Below are 15,219 nucleotides of genomic sequence, written 5' to 3' on the forward strand. Positions count from 1 at the left end.
ATTAGGTGTGAACTCAGATGCTTCCCCAGGGTTTCTCTGGCCTCCGGGCTTTTGCACATGCTCCTACCCCAGAGTATTCTTCTCTCCCCAGCCCCCTGCCTCTCCCCAGCCTGGGTCTAGCAAACCCTTACACTTTTACAGCTCTTAGCTGAGGTATCAGTCTCCCAGGAAGTCTTCTCTCTACCTGTCCTCTGGTCCCCATCCTAAGCACCTCCTTGGTGTACCTACAGCCTCTCATACTTCCTCTTAGGAACATCTCAAAGTACAGTACTTACTTGTTTACTGGTCATTGTCCTTCTTCACTGGACTCTAGGCTCTGTGAGGGCAGGAACCATGGTCTTGTTGGATGGTTGATGGATGGATAGATGGATAGGTGGATGGATGGGTAGGTGGATGGGAAGATGGATGTGTGGATGGATGGATGGATGGTTGGATGGGAAAATGCATCGGTGGGTGAGTGGATAGGTGGGTGGGTGGGTCAATGGATAGAGGCTGGAAAGATGAATAAATAGATAGGTGGTTGGAAAAATGCACAGATGGATGAGTGGGTGGGTCAACAGATGGATCACTCTTCAGGTGAGTGGATGGGTCACTTCCTCACCAAGGTGGGAACAGTACAAGCCAGGCAGCAAGCTCTTGGGTCAGACTGCCTCCTGGTCGTCTAGGGAATGGGGAAGGATAGTGAAGTTCCTTTCAAGGAGGATGGGCTGTCTTCAGTCTGGAGTTGCTTATTAGACACCTTTCCTACTGTCCTGTCTCATTGGCAGACCCTGTTCCTGTAGTCATGCTGGCAGCCTGGGCACCTGTGACCCCCACAGTGGACGCTGCCCCTGCAAAGAGAATGTGGAAGGCCATGTGTGTGACAGGTGGGTGAGCCGATTCAATGATCAGCTTGCTGGGAGTGACTTTTCAGGGCTTCTGGTGGAGGAGCAGAGACATGGTCCCTATGGACCTGGCATCCTTCCTGGAGTAGCATGGGTCTGCCATCCTGGAAGTTACCTAAAGGTTTTGACACTGAGGGCACCTCAGTGGCTCAGTCGTTTAAGCGTCTGCCTTTGGTTCAGGTCATCACGCCAGGGTCCTGGGATTGAATCCTGCATTGGGCTCCTTGCTCAGTGGGGAGTCTGCTTCTCCCACTCCCTCAGAGGAAGAGGAAGAGAGAATCTGAAGCAGACTCTATGCTCAGCAGGGAGCCTGATGTGGGGTTGTCTCACAACCCTGAGATCACCACCTGAGCCAAAACCAAGAGTCAGATGCTTACCGGCTGCGCCACCCAGGAGCCTCGACACTGTTTATACTTTGATCTCCTACCACTGATGGTTATGCTGTGATAGCCATTTTCTTTTACATTTTAAAAAGAAAGAGCTGGAAAGGATAGGAGAGGTGATCTAATCCAGGGATAGCAAATATCTGGTACTCCTACCACAGCCCTCCCTGCTCACACCCGGGCAGACATCCCTAGTGGAGCACCACTGCAGCACTCCCCACTCACACCTGGTGCAGACAGCACTAGTGGAGCATCACCTGACTCAGCATTATATCGTGGACTCGAGTCTTATCAGTCTGCCCTGGGCCTCTACTGGCTCAGGAAGTAGCCAGTACCAAACCGGTGGCTGGCCCTGACCTTGACTTGCCTTGGTCAGCCCTGGGCTGCCCCCTCACCTCGCCCACATGTGACCTGGGGTGGGAGCTGGGCTCCCTCCTGGGGACCCTCCCTCAGATGAGGAAGCAGAGTGGAGTTGGGGAACTGGACCCCATCTGGGTTTTCCCACAGTTCTGCCCCCACTGCCTTATGCCTTGAGGCGGTCCTCCCTCTGAGCCTCACTTTGCCTGCTTGTGAAATGGGGCTACTTGCTGAGATGTGTTCCTCACAGCTGGCTGGGCATCGTGGCCATCGACAGCTCCTTATGAATTGGATACTTCTGCCTTGGCTGACTCAAACAGAATGCCCGGGGTGCAGTCCAGGAGTCTGTGCAATGTTTCTCCAAGGCTCCTTGGAGAAAGGGCTGATTCCAGGGCTGGGGCAGGGCACATGCCAGACAAGCCCAGAGTGTCTGTCTGGTACTAACAGAGAGCAAGGAAGTGCTTAATTAAAAACAAACAAGAAAAAATCCTCTAAACCAGGGTGGGGGCCTGTGTCAAAAAGACACAAGTCCGGGGCAGCCCGGGTGGCTCAGCGGTTTAGCACTGCCTTTAGCCCAGGGTGTGATCCTGGAGACCTGGGATCAAGTCCCACGTCGGGCATCCCTGCATGGAGCCTGCTTCTCCCTCTGCCTATGTCTCTGCCTCTCTCTCTCTCTCTGTGGATGTCTCTCATGAATAAATAAATAAAATCTAAAAAAAAAAAAAAAAGACACAAGCTCCAACCCAAAAGAGCTCCCAATGCTAGAACGATTTGAACAACAAAATAAATAATGACAGTATTGGATTATAACACAAAGAATAAAATAAATATCCGTGAGTCCACACTGATATACACAGATGAAGGGAAAAATAAACACACCAGGACAAAGGGACAAATCTTCCTGGCAAGAGAATCCCAAATAATAAATGTAGAAGGAACAGGGTAAATACAAAGTCAGTTCAAATTTCGCAGCAACAGTCGCTGTGGGCAAGAGCCACCTAATTTAGTGGGCAGAATTTTAAGGAGACAAAGGATATTTGCGTAGCCCCAAATACCTCCCTTGTAAAATATTTGGTAATCGCTGAGGTGGTCTCTACATGTACCCACAAGTCTTTAACACCCCGCTCTCCAGGGGACGGGGTTTAACTCCTTTGCACTGCTCACTGCATTTACTGACTTCCCTCTGACTGCAAAAATATGGCAGTTTTGCAGTGACAGGCAGCAACCTGACCCGGTTGTGAAGGTTAGCACTCCTGGTGTCACACGGGTGTCATTTACCCCAATGTGATGTGACAAGAGGGACATTTCTCTTCTATTTCTTCCCCAAACCCATGGCCCCAGTCCAATCATGAGACAGCATCAGAGAAACCCAAATTGAGGGGCATTCTACAAAATATCTGATTGGACCGAGAGCCTTCAAAGGCATCAAGGTTGTGAATGACAAGAATATCAGCATAGACTCGAGGAGGTGCCTTGGTCCTGGATTGGATCCAGGCCAGAAAACTGACATTTGGTGCAAAAAGGGCAGAAATCCTTTTTTTTTTTTTTTTTTAATTTTAGGCAGAAATCCTAATAAAGTCTGCAGTTTAGTAAATAACATTGACTAATGTGAATTTTGTGGCGTGGTGAAGAGCGCCGTGATGTTGGGTGTTGGCATTAAGGAAAGCTGGTGAAGAGGCCACAGGAATTCTCTGTGTGATATTTGCAACTCTTGTAAATCTGGGGGAAAAAAATCTTCTTCCCAGCCACTTCCTCCCAGTTGATTCTGACTCCCATCAGTCTAACTGGGATCTCCTGAACATCCCTGACTCATTTGCCACCTGCCTCCCCACCCCCCGGGGGAATGTTGTCCTTTCAGATGTCGTCCCGGAACATTCAACCTGCAGCCACACAACCCAGCCGGCTGCACCAGCTGCTTCTGCTATGGCCACTCCAAGGTGTGTGAGGCCGCTGCCCAGTTTCGGGAGCACCACATTATCTCTGACCTCCGCCAGGGTAAGAAGTGCCTCCCAGGGTCTGCCCCTGGCCCAGGTTGGGCAGGCTCTCCCACTCTGGGGAGATCCTGCAGGGGCGGAGGTGGGAGGTGGGAAGAGGGGGCAGCCCCAGGCTGCAGGGGAGGCGTCTCCCTCCACACACAGGCCATGCAAGATGTGCCTCTCTGCACCTGTGAGTGCTCCCCAATACCTACCTGCAACTCTTGGCTTCCTCCCTGGCCCCTGCCTTTTGACTCGGGGCTCCAGCAGTGTTGGGAGCTTTTGGATCCTATCGGGGAGTTTCTAACCAGTTTGTCAAGATTGGTCTCCCTTGGTGCATCCTAGTACTGGGGATTCAGGCTCAATTCCCTGGACTCCCACTTATTGAGCGCTTGCTGTGTGCCAGGCACTGTGCTGAGCTCTCTCCATGCATGAAACCCACAGAGTCCTTGGAAAGTAGGTGTTCTCATTCCTATTTTACAGAGGAGACAGCTGAGGCCCAGAAAAGGTATGTCACAGGATTTAGTGATTGGCACCCAGGTTTTGACAAACCGCTCCTGAGTTTTGCTCTGAGCTGCTGTGCTGGCCTTCTGTCTGGGGGCAGGGTCCAGGGATGCCCCGGTGCCCTGGGTGTCACACGCATCTTTGGAGCTGGAGGGGCAGTGGAGCTCTGAGTTAGATCACAGCCTGCGAGGCCCCTTGCTGTGCTCCCACGGAGTCCTCCCACCCCTGCATCTCTGCCAGGCGGGGAGCAAGGTATCAGCTGGGCTGGAAGCTTCCAGCGCCTGCTCTGGGGTGTGCCAGATGTGGGGGCAGTGCGCCCTCTGCTGGACGCTGTGCAGCAGGCAGGACAGAACAGGGGGTTCAGCCTTGAGGTCACCTGGCGGGGTCTCGGATGTTAGCAGCAGAGGGGTCACATTTTATAGATCTAAGAACAATGTGTGTGGGAAATATCAGGAAGGGAGACAACATAAAGACTCCTAACTCTGGGAAACGAACTAGGGGTGGTGGAAGGGGAGGAGGGCGGGGGGGTGGGTGGGAGTGAATGGGTGCCGGGCACTGAGGGAGGGGGGCACTTGACGGGATGAGCCCTGGGTGTTATTCTGTATGTTGGTAAATTGAACACCAATAAAAAATAAATTTATTATTTAAAAAAAATAACAATACCACTAAACCGCTGCACCACCGGGGCTACCCAGCACTTTTCTTTATGTGGCTAGTTTGTATGGGTATTTTCCTGTATTCAAAGTGAAAACGGGATCCCTGGGTGACTCAGCGGTTTAGCCCCTGCCTTAGGCCCAGGGCAAGATCCTGGAGCCCCGGGATCGAGTCCCACAATGGGCTCCCTGCTTAGAGCCTGCTTCTCCCTCTGCCTGTGTCTCTGCCTCCCTCTCTCTCTCTCTCTCTGTGTGTCTGTCACGAATAAATGAAATCTTTTAAAAAACCAAAAAAACAAAGTGAAAACAGTAATTTAAAAATAGCTATATAGTAATTCACTTAAAAATGACCATAGTAGATGTATAACATAAAATATCAGCCTGTGAAAAAATAGCTTAGCTCTTTTTTAAAAAGACAAAAAGAGGGTAGTGTGCTGGTATATGTTTGCACATCTCTTTACGGTTGGATTAGTAGAGTTCCGTCTGTTGTGATAGCACGTGACTTGCAGTTTCTGGAAAATTCTACCCATTTGTGGGTAAGACACAGCATGAAAGATGCAAACTTTATCTCAGTGTTCCTGAGAAGACAGCCCGGCCTCATGGGCCCCTGAAAGAATCTCAAGAATCATCCCGGGGATTCAGACCAACTTTGAGAACTGTTGCCAGAGACATAAGTACTTCATTCTCCCCATTTTGCAGATAAAGAATTGGCTTAGAGAGGTGAAGTCATTTGCCCCAGAAGCTAGTCTAGCACCAGGGAGCCGCAGACCTCCTCTCTCTGACCTCTTCATCCCTCCCACCTCACCCCTCCAGTGCTGCAGGGATTGGGCCTCCAACCCCCTTCCCAGCCACTTCCTCCAAGTCATTTGCTCCTTGCCAGGCTGTGTTTGGTGTAGTGCTATCACCAGAGGGAGGGTGGACAGGACTGGGGAGGGAAGGTCTGGGTTCTCATCCCGGCTTGACTGCTTCCTAACCAGGTGGCCTCCCTGAGTGCAGTGGCTAACGACACATGCACCTGAAAGACAGAAGTGGTGAGGTCATGGGTGAGGAAGTTCTATGAAGACCTCTAGATGAGGTCAGGCCCGGTCTGGTTAGAGATGGCCCTGATGGCCCAGTGCCCCGTACTGGGGTCTCCAGACTGTCATGTTGTATTCAGAGCCCACCAAAGGGGCAAGGCAGGCCCAGAGATCTGACCTTGCCCTAAACAGCCAGCACCCTGAGCTTTCTAACTTCTCCTGGGGCTACCTCCCATCCTAAAACCTCTACCCTGACCCTGGGGTTGGGGGATTCTGAGCTGTCTGGCTGTGGGCAGCACAGAGCATGTGCTAGCACTAGCTGGCATTCACCGCCCTCCAACCCCTCCCTGTCTCTAGAATGATCTCTCCCCTTCCTGGGTCTAAGGGAGTTGTTTCAGGCTGTGCTCAGGCCTCTGGGGGCCATCCGTGGGACCCTGGGAAGGCTATGAAGTAGGAAGAGGTGGAGGCCGCCCTCCAGAGCCTCACACTGGTGTGTGTATTTGCTGTCCAGGAGCCAAGGGCTGGCGGACCGGAAGTGTGGGGGGCCCAGAACATCCTGCACAATGGGGCCCAAGGGGGCTCCTCCTGAATCCCGAAGATGAGGAGGAGCTCACGCTACCAGGTACCTGCTGACCACAGGCAGGGGCAGGACTGCCCCCGTTCATTTCCTGCTATGACAAATTACCACCAAGCTAGTGGCTAAAACCAATGCAGATTTATTCTCTCCATGTCCTGGAGGCCAGAAATCTGAACTGGGTCTCGAGGGGGCTAAGATCCCAGCATGCACTCCTGGGGCTTCACGGGAGAATCCATTCCCTTGCCTTCTCCACCTTCTGGGGTCCGCTCGCTCCCCTCAGCTGGTGACCCCTCCTCTGTCTTCAGAGCTGTCGGGTCTCTCCCTGTTACAGCACGGTGACACCAGCTCTTCTGCCTTCCTCTTCCGTGCATTAAGGACTCTGTGATGACCATGGGCCCAGGTGGATAATCCAGGATACTCTCTAAGATCGGCTGATGAACGGCCTTCATCCCATCTGCAACCTTAATTGCCCCTGCCATGCAACATACCATATTCACAGATTTCTTGGATCAGGACATGGATACCTTTGGGGCCCATTTTTCTGCCAACTGCGCACCCTGTGGGGTCTACTAGATCCCCCCCCTCACTTTATGATCCAGGGATTCCCACTGGGATCCTAGAGGTCCCCCAAAATCCCAGTACATTTCCCATCAGTTTCTCACCTTACGAGGCCACTGCACCCTCCTCCCAGAGGCCTGGGGTTCCGGCAGAAGCAAGAAGTTCTAGATTATTCTGACCACCACTCCCCCTTTAGTAGGGCAACTTTGGTCTCTTGGAAACTGCACCAGATCTGGAACCAGGATCCACGAGTCCATTCTTAGCTTTCCTGTGGCCAGACTCCGGCCACAGCCCAGTCCAGCTGGCTCCCCCAGCCCAGTCCTCCCTTTGACTTCAATCTCCAAGGAGGGTCAGAGCAATGGTGCACAGACATCTGGGTTGCTATGTGGACACAGCACCCAGGCAGGAAGCACAAGTCACAGGGGTCCTGAGACCCCATCTTGGGGCAGGTGCTCCTAGCTCAGAGGCCCAAGAGCACGAAACACACACTATGCCGTGTCTGCCTTGTTTAATCGTTTATTTTTATTTTATTTTATTTTATTTTATTTTATTTTATTTTATTTTATTTTATTTTATTTATTTTATTATTTTATTTTTATTTTATTTTATTTTATTTTATTTTATTTTATTATTTTATTTTATTTTATTTTTTGTTGACACATTTAAGAAAAAGTTATTCACTTAAGAAGTGCTAGCTGGGTCCTGTGCATGCCGCGGCAGGTGAGCAAGGCAGCTGGATGGACTCAACCATTTTTATTTCACTTCTTGATACGCACACGATCTGCCAACACATTCCACCTCCAAATGACTCCTGAGTGCCAAGGCTGAAGGGAGATGGGGGGGTCGGGGGTCCTGCTGGGCCTTTTGCTGCCACGTGGCAGATTTTCAGCTGAAGCAGTTGGAAGAGAGAAAAAGTCTGAGTTCGAAGGCTGTGATAGGGCCCCTGGGTCCTCCGTGTTCTTAGAGTGCCACTGCCTTCTTTCTGCTCAAAGCATCTTCTGACTCCAGGGGAGAGCGTGGCCTTGGGCTGGTTGGCGCCCCTGCTTCACCACACATACAGCAGGCTTGCCTTGAACCTGCTCTGAGCCTCACTAAGCTCCCACACGTGTGGGGTCACCAGAATCTGTTTGTGGGGTATTGTGAGCTTGGCTTCTAAGGGGGCGGCCACATGTATCTGCTCTGCTCCCATAGATTCCACTGTCCCATCAGACTTTACTCATCAGATCCCCAACTCCAGACAATGACAGCAGAGCAGCGCGCCAGGCAGGGGCCCTGTGTCACTGCCTGCTAAGCTGGCCTGCAGGGGTTGGTGGGGTTTCCACCTCTGCATCTGCTGTGCAGGGAGCCCGTGGCTTTCTCCTTGCTGCCGTTTTAACTTGTTTGAATGTTTCATTGTCAATAAAATCAACATACTGGAGACACTTAAAATCTTCAGAATGAAGCTAATAAAGTGAAGATAAGCCTTCCTCTCTTGTCTTCAGAGAAGTTCCTGGGAGATCAGCGGTTCAGCTATGGACAGCCCCTCACCCTGACCTTCTTGGTGCCCCCTGGGGCCTCCCCGCTTCCTGTGCAGCTGAGGCTGGAAGGGGCTGGCCTGGCCCTGACTCTGCAGCACTCCAGCCTCTCCAGCTCCCTGGATGCCGAGCAGCCTGGGGAGGTACAGCTCAGGTTCGAGTAAGTGTCTCCCTGTGTCTGGGGAGGTGGGGCTGGGCGGTCAGAGTGGTCCCTGAGGTCAGGGCATGCTTGGATTGTCCTGCGGTCCAGGGCCTCCTGCCCTCTCCACGCCTGCTGGTGGCTTCTTGGCACCAGCTGCCCCCAGCCTCGAGTTCCGGTTTGACTCCCCCACCCCGCCAGGCTGCAGGAGACCTCCGAAGATGTGGACCCTCCCCTGCCTCCCTTCCACTTCCAGCGGCTGCTCACCAATCTGACGGCTCTGCGCATCAGGACCAGTGGCCAGAGCCCAAGCCCTTCCGGTCAGTAATGATAAGGAGCTCCCCTGTCAGCAGAGCCAGCTGGGCCCCAGGGCATCCTCGGGCATAGCCTTCCTGAGTCCTCAGAACAGACAGCTACGTCCACCCCTGTTTTACCACAAAGACCTCTGAAGGTCAGGGGACACTTTGTCAAAGGTCATCTAACTGATAAGGGCTTGGAGGGTGGACCCTGAGGACAGGTGAGGGGCCCAAGGGTGGACAGCACTAAGATGTGTGGCCACGAAGCAGTCAGGAACAGTTGGATGTTGTCAGGCCATGGCCGAGTCCACCGTTGCCAGAAGGGGGAACTTTGAGGGTCCTCAGTGGGTGCAGGGTGGGGTGTCTCAAGGGTCCCCGGAAGGATCTCAGAGTTGGCTTCTCCTGCTGGGCATTGGTGGAATCGCGCCTCAGCCACCCTGAATGCCGATCTGGTTTCTAAACCTTCTCAGGGAGGCTGCTGGGCGGGACCCAGTTTCCAGGGGGATTTCTCATCCTGGTCACATAGTGAGTGTCCTGGTGGTCCTCTGACCTGTCCTGGTTCCCCCCTCTCTCCTTAATGTACCTTTTCCTTCTCTCCCCCTGGCCCCCTGCCCCTCCACCCCGTCCTGTAGACTAGACATGTTTGGTGCCCCCTGTTAGAAGAGCTATTTCACATAGAACACCCCTTTACTATCTGGGAGGGAAATGTGTAGATATTATAACCTACCTAGACACAAGATTTTAAGACCAATCTGGAATCTTAATGGTAACATACAGAGTGAATAAAAGGCAAGTAAATGACACACAAAAGTGATCACTGATTTCCAAAGTGTCGAGTGCTCGACATGTGTCCATGTGTCCACGACCACACTGGACAACAGAAAGAGATAATCACAGTGTCCCCCACTATGATGAGTAAGTGTGGGTTTCGCAGAGAATCTGAAGCTCGGGAGCCATGTGCGTACACGGAGAGCAGGGAAGTTCTAAGGCAGAGGCATGCATGACTAATGCTAGAATAAAAACCAGGGTCAGGATGTGCAGTCCCCAGGCAGACTTCCATGAGGAGCATCCAGTGGGGCACCCACAGATGGAGATGGCAGGGCCAGGAGCTGCTGGTGTGCCTGGTCGCAGGTGGCAAGGAGATGGTGAGTGGGGGGTGTGTGGTTCTGTCAAAAGGCTTCCTCAGCCTCAGTGGTTTTGTTGCTTCGTTAGGGGAGCAAAATGCCTTGGCTGAGTAACCACCCATTTGTGGGTGAAGCTGTAAAACCACGTTTTGAGCATCCATCTGAATATGATTAACCTTTGTCCCTTAACTTAAACCCTTTACGTGTGGCATCTTGAAATCATCAGTAAATGGGAATATTTGCCAGATATCTGTGATTGGGGCAGATACAGAGGGGACCGTACCAGGGACGGGGTGCACGCTGCTGACAAAGTCTGAGATCTGGTAGGGGAGGAGGCACTAGTGAGGCAATGCTCCGAAGTGGTACATGACTATCAGGAATATTCTGAGCAGCACAAAGCATGGCGTTCCCTCCACATTCACGGTATGTGCATTGCTAGACAATTCCATGTGTACCTGAACATTCGAACATGCCTTGTGCTTATGTGTAAAATGGAGTTGGGGTCTGGGCTCACATTTGCAGAGGGGCTTCTCTGCCCCTTTCGGCATCCAGCAAGACATGTGAAATCATAGGGGCAGTTTCTGCTCATATCAGGCTGTCTGGTAGCCCTGGCTCTTGTCTCCCTATTGTGGTGACCAGAACAGCCCCAGATTGGCCTCTAGGGGGGTGATTGGCCCCTTCTGAGAACCCTTGACTCCGATGGCCAGCTTTCCCAGGGTCCTTCAAGCCCACACTTGGGGATTGTCACCCAGCCCTCCTGCCCCAGTTCCCTCTTTCATTTTGGAGCCTCATCCCCATCGTCCTTGCCCATGCCCCCCAAAGCCTCCCTACTCACCAGGTCACCCTGCTGAGCCTCCTCACAGGAATTTCATTTCTGTTCTTTCCAGAGGCTTCCAGCACTTCTTTTTGCCACTCACTCAGCCTTCATTTCACAGATGTCCATGAAGCACCTACTTAGGCCAGGTCTACGCTGGGTGCTGGGGTGAATTGGAGAGGCAGGTAGACATACTGATCATGTCTCTTCCTCCCAGTCCCTGACCTCTTCCCAACGATGATGTTCTGGGCCCTATCTCTCCATGCACTTGCTTTTTTTTTTTTCAGCTAACAGTGTGTCTTGGAGGCCATTTCCTTGTCTTGCACATAAAAAAGGCTGTCCGGCCATCTGCCATAAATCATTCCCTGGTATAGATGCTCCCTAAAGTTTTGACCATCACCCTATTCATAGACGGGGAAATGGTTTCTGGTTTTTCACTTTGAAAACAGTGCTTCAGAGAATAGCTCCATAGAAAAGGCTTTGTCTCCTTGTGCAAGTCTTTCTTTAGCATCAATTTCTCAAAATGGAAATGTTCAGTGTTAGGTCAAAGAGTGCACATTTTATTTTATTTTTTTTATTTATTTATTTTTTTTTAAGAGTGCACATTTTAAGTGTTAATACCTGCTGCCAGATTTTCGTGCTGAAAGGCTATACCAGTCTGTGTTCTCAGGGCCTCTGTGTTCACCCTCCTCCACTGCCTACCTGCTCTGGCTGTTCTCCGGGGCTTATGGATCATTGTTATATTTTGCCCTGAGTTTCTAGTTATTTTCTGGGGAAAGGTTGGTCTGATAGGGGCTCCCTAGCATCAGTAGAAACAGACGCCCCCCCCCCCCGCCAGTGTATAGTCCCATAGCCCTGTGCCTGCTTTCCTCACACCATCTTTCCCTGTCACTTATTTATTTTAAAAGATTTTGTTTATTTATTTGGCAGAGAGAGACCAAGAGAAAACACTAACAGGGAGAGCAATAGGCAGAGGCATAGGGAGAAGCAGACTGCCCGCTGAGCAGGGAGACTGACACAGGGCTCAATCCCAGGACCCGTGCTCATGACCTGAGCCTAAGGCAGATGCTTATCCGACTGAGCCACCCAGGGGCCCTTTTATTTATTTTTAAAGATTTCATTTATTTACTTTGAGAGAGAGAGAGCAAGAGAGCGCATGAGCAGGGGAGGGTCAGAGGGAAAGGGAAAAGCAGACTCCCCAGACTCCCCACTGAGTGTGGACCCTGATGCAGAGCTCAGTGTGGGGCTCGATCCCAGGACCCCGAGATCATGACCTGAGCCACCCAGGCACCTCTCCTGTCATTGATCTTTAAATGCTTACCTATCTGAGGCTCATGAATGGTATCCTCTTGCTTAAATTTATCCTCGTTGCTTAAATTTACATATCTTTCATAGCCCATGAGAATGAACGTCTTTCCATAACATTCCCAGCTATATCCATTTTTTGTTCTGAAAATTACCTTATGTTTCCTTTGTCCTTTTTTTTTTTTAAAATCATAATTTACTCAAACACTACCTTTTTATATGTGAGCCAATAACGCTTTGCCTGTTACATATGTGAATAGGAAGGTCTTGGAGTGAACTGTGTGGCTATAACTCTCTTCCTCTCTGTCCTCGTTCTGCAGGCCAGGTGTTCCTGACTGAGGTTCGGCTCACATCGGCCCAGCGGGGACTCTCCCCCACAGCCTCCTGGGTGGAGACCTGCTCATGTCCCAAGGGGTACACAGGCCAGTTCTGTGAATCCTGTGCTCCAGGATACAAGAGGGAGATACCACTGGGGGGTCCCTACACCAATTGTGTCCCCTGCACCTGCAACCAGCATGGCACCTGTGACCCCCACACAGGTGAGTCCTGGCACCCCAACCAAAAGCCATGTAGGCTATACCCAGCAGCTGATGAATACTGACCTGAACGGGATCAGCTGCATGTGTGTGCAAGGGATCACTGAGCATGAACCTCATAAGAGAGTGTCATCAGGTTCCCCTACATGCTAGCTACCTTTCTGTCCACTATATCATGGACTCCTGCAGGTACCGTCCCACCTTATAGGGAAGCCGCATGGCAAGTAGGTCACAGAGCTGCTCCTGCCACAAGTTTACTACCAGCTGTTCATGCCACTTGTAGCAGAGAGAGCCCTTGACCAAGGTCACTAGGCAGGAGGGGCTGAATGGAGGCCTCTCTCCACCCTGGAAGTGCCCTGCTGCCCACCTGGAGCAGGTGGGATCTCTGAGAAGAGAAATGCCTGCTCAGCTTTCTCTGGGCTCCACACTGATGCTGACAAAGGACAGCAGCCTGCGACTCAGCCAGCTAGCCGGGGGGGGGACAGGCACACACTAACTACATCAGTGCCTTCCTCTCCGCTTTTGCCATGGCGGGCATCACTATCCGAGCCTTGATGAGGCCTCATAATCCTCCCTGCGCTGCTGTAGGATGCATGACGCAGGAGCAGACCATGACCCCTCAGAGCCCTTGGCCGCACCAAGACTCCCTGCTCTGTTTGGGCAAGTCCTCATCTGTCTGATGGGCGGAGTGGCTGCTGCTGCTCCCACCGGAAAGAGTGCATGTGTGGGTCTGGGCCAAGGCAGGGACCAGCAGAAAGCAGCACAGGCGTGATCATCCCCACTGTCCCACTTGTCTGCCCTGGATTCCCTCTATTTCCCATTCCCTGCCTCCCACCTGCCTGGGTGCTGCTGGGCCTCCAGGAAGTGGTGGTCTTGTGTGGTGAGCCCTTCTCAGCCAGGTTCCTCCCTTAGTGGCTGGGAGTGGTGCTTTTGTTCCCCACGGCAGCAGCTCTGAGTGGACTCTAGGTGCTGGAGATAGGGGTTTGCAGACCTCTCAGCATGAGATGGTGTCTCATGGCCCCCCACTGGTGTGGGGGCCAGGGACCATTCTATGAGACCAGGCAGCCTCTGGGACCCTGCAGACTGTATATGTAGGGAGCTTCTTGCAAACTCATGTCAGGAACAATCGTGGGTCTGCATCACTCTTGCTTTTGGCCCCTGAGGTTAAGAGGACACAGAGGAATGGTCCAGAAAACCATGAGTACAAACACAGATGTGCCATCTGTTGGTTTGCTGACAAGCTTTGGAATACAAAACACAGTCCCTGTGTGCCAGGGACCTGCAGGGTGCTCGGGCTGCATGGTCCTGCTGCCTACTGACCAAAGCCCTTGAGGTCAGAGCCCCAGTTGTGTCCATCTCACAGGTGGGGACACTGAGGCACAAGGTGCTTTCCTAGCTTCATAATTGTTATCCACAGGCCTTGCTGCCTCTCCACCTCGGCAGATTCCCACCTCTTCCCCACTGGGGATATGTTTTGTGACCTCTCCACCAAGAAACCCTCATCTCTGGAGCATTCTGGGCTCAGACAGTTGTAACCAGGTGCTTCTCTTGGCTCTCAGGGATCTGCGTGTGCGGCCACCACACGGAGGGTCCATCCTGTGAGCGCTGCTTGCCAGGTTTCTATGGCAACCCCTTCGCAGGCCAACCTGATGACTGCCAGCCCTGTCCATGCCCTGGACAGTCGGCCTGCACAGCCATCCCAGAGAGTAGCGACGTGGTGTGTACCCACTGCCCCCTCGGCCAGAGAGGTGAGTGGCTAGTGCCCTGGGGCCCTGCCTCTGCCCTGGGCTCTAGCAGCGGAATTCTGGGTTTGGAGTGTGACAAATGGGGGAGGGCCCTGCTTAGGAGTGGCAAGCCTGACCTCTCAGAACATGGCCAGGGCTCCAGGCTGCTGTAGGTTCTCTGGGCAGAACTTGAACCATTGAGCATATCCAGGAGAGCTTTGAAAATCCCCATCTGGGCCCTGGCCCCATGGAGCCTGATTTAGTAGCTCGAGATGGACCCTAAGAATCTAAATGCATGAGAAGTGCTCTAATTCTGATACACAGTTAAGGTGGAAGACCCCTGATTAAACGTTCAACTTTGTTTTTGTTTTGTTTTAAATTTATTTATGATAGTCACACACACACACACACACACACACACACACACAGAGAGAGAGAGAGAGAGAGAGAGAGGCAGAGACATAGGCAGAGGGAGAAGCAGGCTCCATACACCGGGAGCCCAACGTGGGATTCGATCCCGGGTCTCCAGGATGGTGCCCTGGGCCAAAGGCAGGTGCTAAACCCTGCGCCACCCAGGGATCCCCAAACGTTCAACTTTGAAAACATGCTGCCACGTGTTGTTACCTGAGGCAGAAACTCCCCCAGCCCCCACTTCAGGACCCAGGGGCCATCCTTGACATCTGATTCTTCCTTTTTTTTTTTTTTTTTAAAGATTTTATTTATTCATGAGGGACACAGAAAGAGAGGCAGAGACATAGGCGAAGGGGAAAGCATGCTCCCTGCAAGGAGCCAGATGGGGACTTGATCCCAGACCCCAGCATCATAACCTGAATTGAAGGCAGACACTCAAACCACTGAGCCG

General features: G+C 52.1%; 1 protein-coding gene across 2 annotated transcripts in view; it reads left to right on the plus strand.

Annotated features, from left to right (window-relative positions):
• LAMC3 (laminin subunit gamma 3) overlaps positions 1–15,219 on the plus strand; it is a 60,172-nt gene that overhangs the window by 25,827 nt on the left and 19,126 nt on the right. For both annotated transcript variants that reach the window (XM_041726269.1, XM_041726270.1), the window contains exons 7-13: positions 768–866; positions 3,483–3,619; positions 6,282–6,392; positions 8,387–8,579; positions 8,760–8,878; positions 12,418–12,636; positions 14,193–14,381. In XM_041726269.1, the coding sequence (XP_041582203.1) occupies positions 768–866; positions 3,483–3,619; positions 6,282–6,392; positions 8,387–8,579; positions 8,760–8,878; positions 12,418–12,636; positions 14,193–14,381 (1,067 nt within the window). The remainder of the gene's footprint in view (positions 1–767; positions 867–3,482; positions 3,620–6,281; positions 6,393–8,386; positions 8,580–8,759; positions 8,879–12,417; positions 12,637–14,192; positions 14,382–15,219) is intronic.

The sequence above is a fragment of the Vulpes lagopus genome, chromosome 12 (genome assembly GCF_018345385.1).
Source record: "Vulpes lagopus strain Blue_001 chromosome 12, ASM1834538v1, whole genome shotgun sequence".
Lineage (NCBI taxonomy): Eukaryota > Metazoa > Chordata > Mammalia > Carnivora > Canidae > Vulpes > Vulpes lagopus.